The 4,147-nt window shown below is 43.7% G+C and overlaps 1 protein-coding gene across 1 annotated transcript in view; it reads left to right on the top strand.

Moving 5' to 3' along the window:
- Nucleotides 1-297, top strand: part of H257_00248 (hypothetical protein) — a gene marked incomplete at both ends in the record, with an annotated part of 1,554 nt that extends 1,257 nt beyond the window's left edge. The window contains one exon of the mRNA XM_009822832.1: nucleotides 52-297. Coding sequence (XP_009821134.1) covers nucleotides 52-297 — 246 coding nt within the window. The remainder of the gene's footprint in view (nucleotides 1-51) is intronic.
- Nucleotides 298-4,147: the final 3,850 nt, after the last annotated feature.

Here is a 4,147-nt window from a genome sequence, read left to right as displayed (position 1 = left end):
CCAGGATTTTCGGAGTTGCAACCAATCGAAATGGTTTGGGCAAACGTCAAGGGCACCGTTGGACGCCAGTACACCTCGACCACGACCTTTCAAGACGTTCGCGATCGTCTCGAGCGTGCGTTCATTGAGCTAGACTCCAACGTCATCCAATGCACGATTGCAGCGTCGACGGCAAAGCTCCTTGAGCTCAACTGTGCTCTCCGTACAGCTGAGGATACTCCCGAAGGTAGCGACAGCGACAACTGCACCGACGTTTCGTCATCAAGCGCCTCCAGTTCCAGCGACATGGATGATTAGTATTTTCTCTCGATCGATTGATTACTCGTAAAATGTTATACTCATTAGATATCGCAAGGTTCGCAATAGCCTCAGCAATTTATTTTATTGTGGCCTCTGTAATCTAGTTATAAGTTTTGAAGAGGGAGCACAAGTTCCCTCGATGCCCTCGCGGACTATCAGTGTCTCATAGCGCTTTATGCGGATTCGGATACGACACTTGGATGTCTGACTCGTATTACGCAAGACGGTACTTGAAGTACAAAACAGGTGCTATGGGGACGATCCTCCACTATGTCGATGGCCTCCCACTGTTGGATGTCGATGGCCAGCCAGTGTTATGCGACGGCCAATGGATGGACCCCCAGAACATGATCCAACTTAGCTCGGCGGTGTCTGCGGCGCACAAAGCAAAATGCATGGGCCAAGTCACGCGTTAATGATCGCTAGTTGATCCAGCAAGCGCCTCATGGAGAAGATGTCGACAAATCTTCAACTCGACCCAAGAAGCGACACCGACTTGACGATCACAACCAAAACACCAAACGAACGCGGGGCGGTCTATTTGACCTACCGACGAACGGGGAGCATTGGTAAAACTGTCAACATCTGCACAGAAATTGGTCCAATCCACAATGACAATTGGTGGTTATACAGTTGTACGGTACTATAACCACCAATTGTCAGGGATCATCATCAATAATATATTCATAATACTTCGAAGTAAATTACAATACGTACTATTAAGATGAACGCGGGCAACACAGTGGTGGGTTTGAAAGGGGTTGGTATTATTAGTCTGCGAGGGCATCAAGGGAACCAGGGCTCCCTCTTGAAAAATGTAACTATATTACAGAGGTAAAATTAAATTGATTTTCTGCTTCACTTGTGAATATTGCATTCGAAATATAATAAAAATATTGTAATCTTATTTCATTATGGATATCGTGTTTCACAAGTTATTATAGTTCATGGAATAAAATTCAAACCAAAACAAATCGTATTGTGAGAGATATGTCATTCCGGAGTGCAGTGGACACTGCATATTAAAGTGCATGTTCAGACGAATCCGAGACTTCAGAAATCGAGGAAATTGACCTAGCCAGTCCCAACATACGAGCAGAAGTTCCCTCGATACCCTCGGGGACTGTAAGGTGCTCAGTTAAAGGGCAATTCCAAAGTGAACACAAGCCTCTGTTTCATCGCACCAACTTAATGAACTATCGCTAGCTATGACGTCACGTGGCACTGACGAGTGTCAAACGGAGAGCTGCCAATCCCTGAATAATATAGGCATGTGTCATGCAGATCACTCAAGATACATCTACAGACGATGCTGGCCGCTCATTCCAATGTCGTGACATAATGCAAGCGACACTATTGATGTCTTACTTTGTAAATCAGTATGAAACTTTGTATGGGATTCATCCGGAATAATTTACGGATAAGATTGAATTAACACTGATATTCAACACTCCCACTTGATCTGTCATGACGCGGCTAACTCCACTGAAACAGAACATTTTCCTCTTCATTGTTCCAGGCCACACTAAGATCTCGAACTCCCATGAGGAATCGAAGTATTTCAAACTGTGTGGGTGCCAGCGCCTTGGTCAGGATATCTGCAACCGTTTCTTTGGTTGGGCAGAACCTCAACTTGATTTTTCCCTTTTCTGATAAGTCACGTGTAAAAAGGTGACGAATTTCAATGTGCTTCGTAGCTTTGTGATTTGATGGATTTTTCACAATATCGATAGCTGCCTGGCTATCTCTCCAGATAGTGATTGGTCTTTTCACGTGAAGTCCCATTTCTTTTAGCAGCATGAAGATCCATTCACACTCTTTCACTTCTTCACTTAAGGCTATCAGCTCTGCTTGAACAGTTGATAACGACACACACACAGTTATTTGCAGCTTGCCCATGATATGCATATTCCAGACATTCGGATCAAATAGCCAGTAATTCTTTTCCGATCCTTTATTTGGCTCGCAAATGATGCATCAGTGTACACGTCATAATATATATATTTGCACTTCCCGTCAAGATATAATCCATGTATAGATGTTCCCTTCAAGTATTTCAGCACTCTCAGTGCAGCATAATAATGAGTCTCATTGTAACACGAAAGAAACGTACTTAGTTCTTGAACGGCGTTACCGATATTTGGACGAGTACCTCGAACCAGGTACTGCAGTGATCCGACTATGCCTCTATAACGTAGATGGCCAGTTTATGGTGCACTTAAAAGAGACTTCGTTGTAGAATGCAGCTTACTCGTCTCCCAGGACCGGGATTTCAATTCTGAAAAGTGCTGCATGAAGCCGAAAGGTTGGGAATTCTTCTGATTATTTAATCGGCTTGAATAGACTTCAGCTTAGCGTTCATCTACTTCGATTCCACTCAAGTCAAGGCAAAATAGGAGGGACGGTTTATGGTGCACGGTTTAAGCTTAAAATATGTATACTGTTTTTGCTTATTTTTAGTGATTTCATTTTTCTAGTGATTCGATTGGCTACTCCAAAAATCAAGCAATTCCATTGGCCAACTTGAGTGCACCTTAAACTGTCCCGTGCACCATAAACTGGCCATCTACGTTAGTCAATTGGCTGCATTGCTTGTCAATTTGCTCTTTCGACAACAACTCGACTCCCACTAACTGAGGAGTTGATACTTCTTTTGCATTTTCTTGGCCAAATTTTACCAATAAGTCCTTGATGTACTTACTTCTGTTGGCTTATTGTCATGGTCTTAGCACTTCTGTTTCTTTGAACCTCCGTTTTGAAGATATAATGGTTGTCTAAGTCTTTCATTTTGAACCGATTGCTCAATTCAATTTTGAGCTCGTTGATTTCTTCTGATTTTGGTGACACTATCATCGACATACGCGACAATTATTATCCAACCATCAATCGTGCACGTATCATTTATCAACTCATTCAATCCTCCCACTCTTTTCACATAGATGCAATACTCTTTGTCACATCGTGAAAAGCCAATTGTACTAAGGAACTCATGGAGGACTGCACACCAATTCTTTGGTGCTTGTTTTAAGCCATATATGCTCTTCAAGAGTTTGCACACTAAATGCTCACCTTTCAGTCCTCTCTTTTGAAATCCAGGAGGTTGATGCATAAAAACCTCAGTGTCCACTTTCCCATTTAGGAACGCTGTATGCACATCCATTTGATGAACTTCGCAATCTAAGACCGTTGCAACCGCAAGTACTAGCCTTAACGACTCAAACCGAGCCACAGGAGCATATACCTCATCGTAATCTAGTCCATACTGTTGAAACTGGCCGTTGACAACAAGTCTCGCCTTATATCTTTCAATTTCACCGATGGATGTGTACTTTACACTAAACACCCAATGGATGGCTTCGGAAACCGGCGCAAACTATATTTGTGTCGGGTCAATCATCCGGAATTAAAATTCAGTTGCAGCGCAAAAATTGATGAGACGGAAAAAGCGTCTCATCAAAAAAGAACTGGTGGTGGCACAAATAGTACGGATAGTCATTCGGAAAAATTATCCATGAAGCGCTGGAGATGGATGGACGTACTTGATGACGATGACGACGACGACTCTACGCAGTCCATCGCTGCAATAAGGCTGTACCGGGCAAGAGTCTCAATCAAGGAGAGGCACTACCTGACGTGCGACGCCTTAATCCCGCCCGACAACAGTCCATGGATGATAATATACGCATCCATGAAACCAAGTTCTTTTATCGCTACCGTCTCCATCCCCCCGGACGCCTTCCACATCCTTCTGCAAGAGTTCTCCAAGCACTACCAGTGGAAGTCCGGCTTCGGCAAACCTGGTCGCCCGCCCAAACTGAGCTGCAAGCACCAAGCCCTTGCATTGGTC

The sequence above is a fragment of the Aphanomyces astaci genome, assembly GCF_000520075.1.
Source record: "Aphanomyces astaci strain APO3 unplaced genomic scaffold supercont1.1, whole genome shotgun sequence".
NCBI lineage: Eukaryota > Oomycota > Saprolegniomycetes > Saprolegniales > Verrucalvaceae > Aphanomyces > Aphanomyces astaci.
This window is presented reverse-complemented; position numbering and strand designations above follow the sequence as displayed.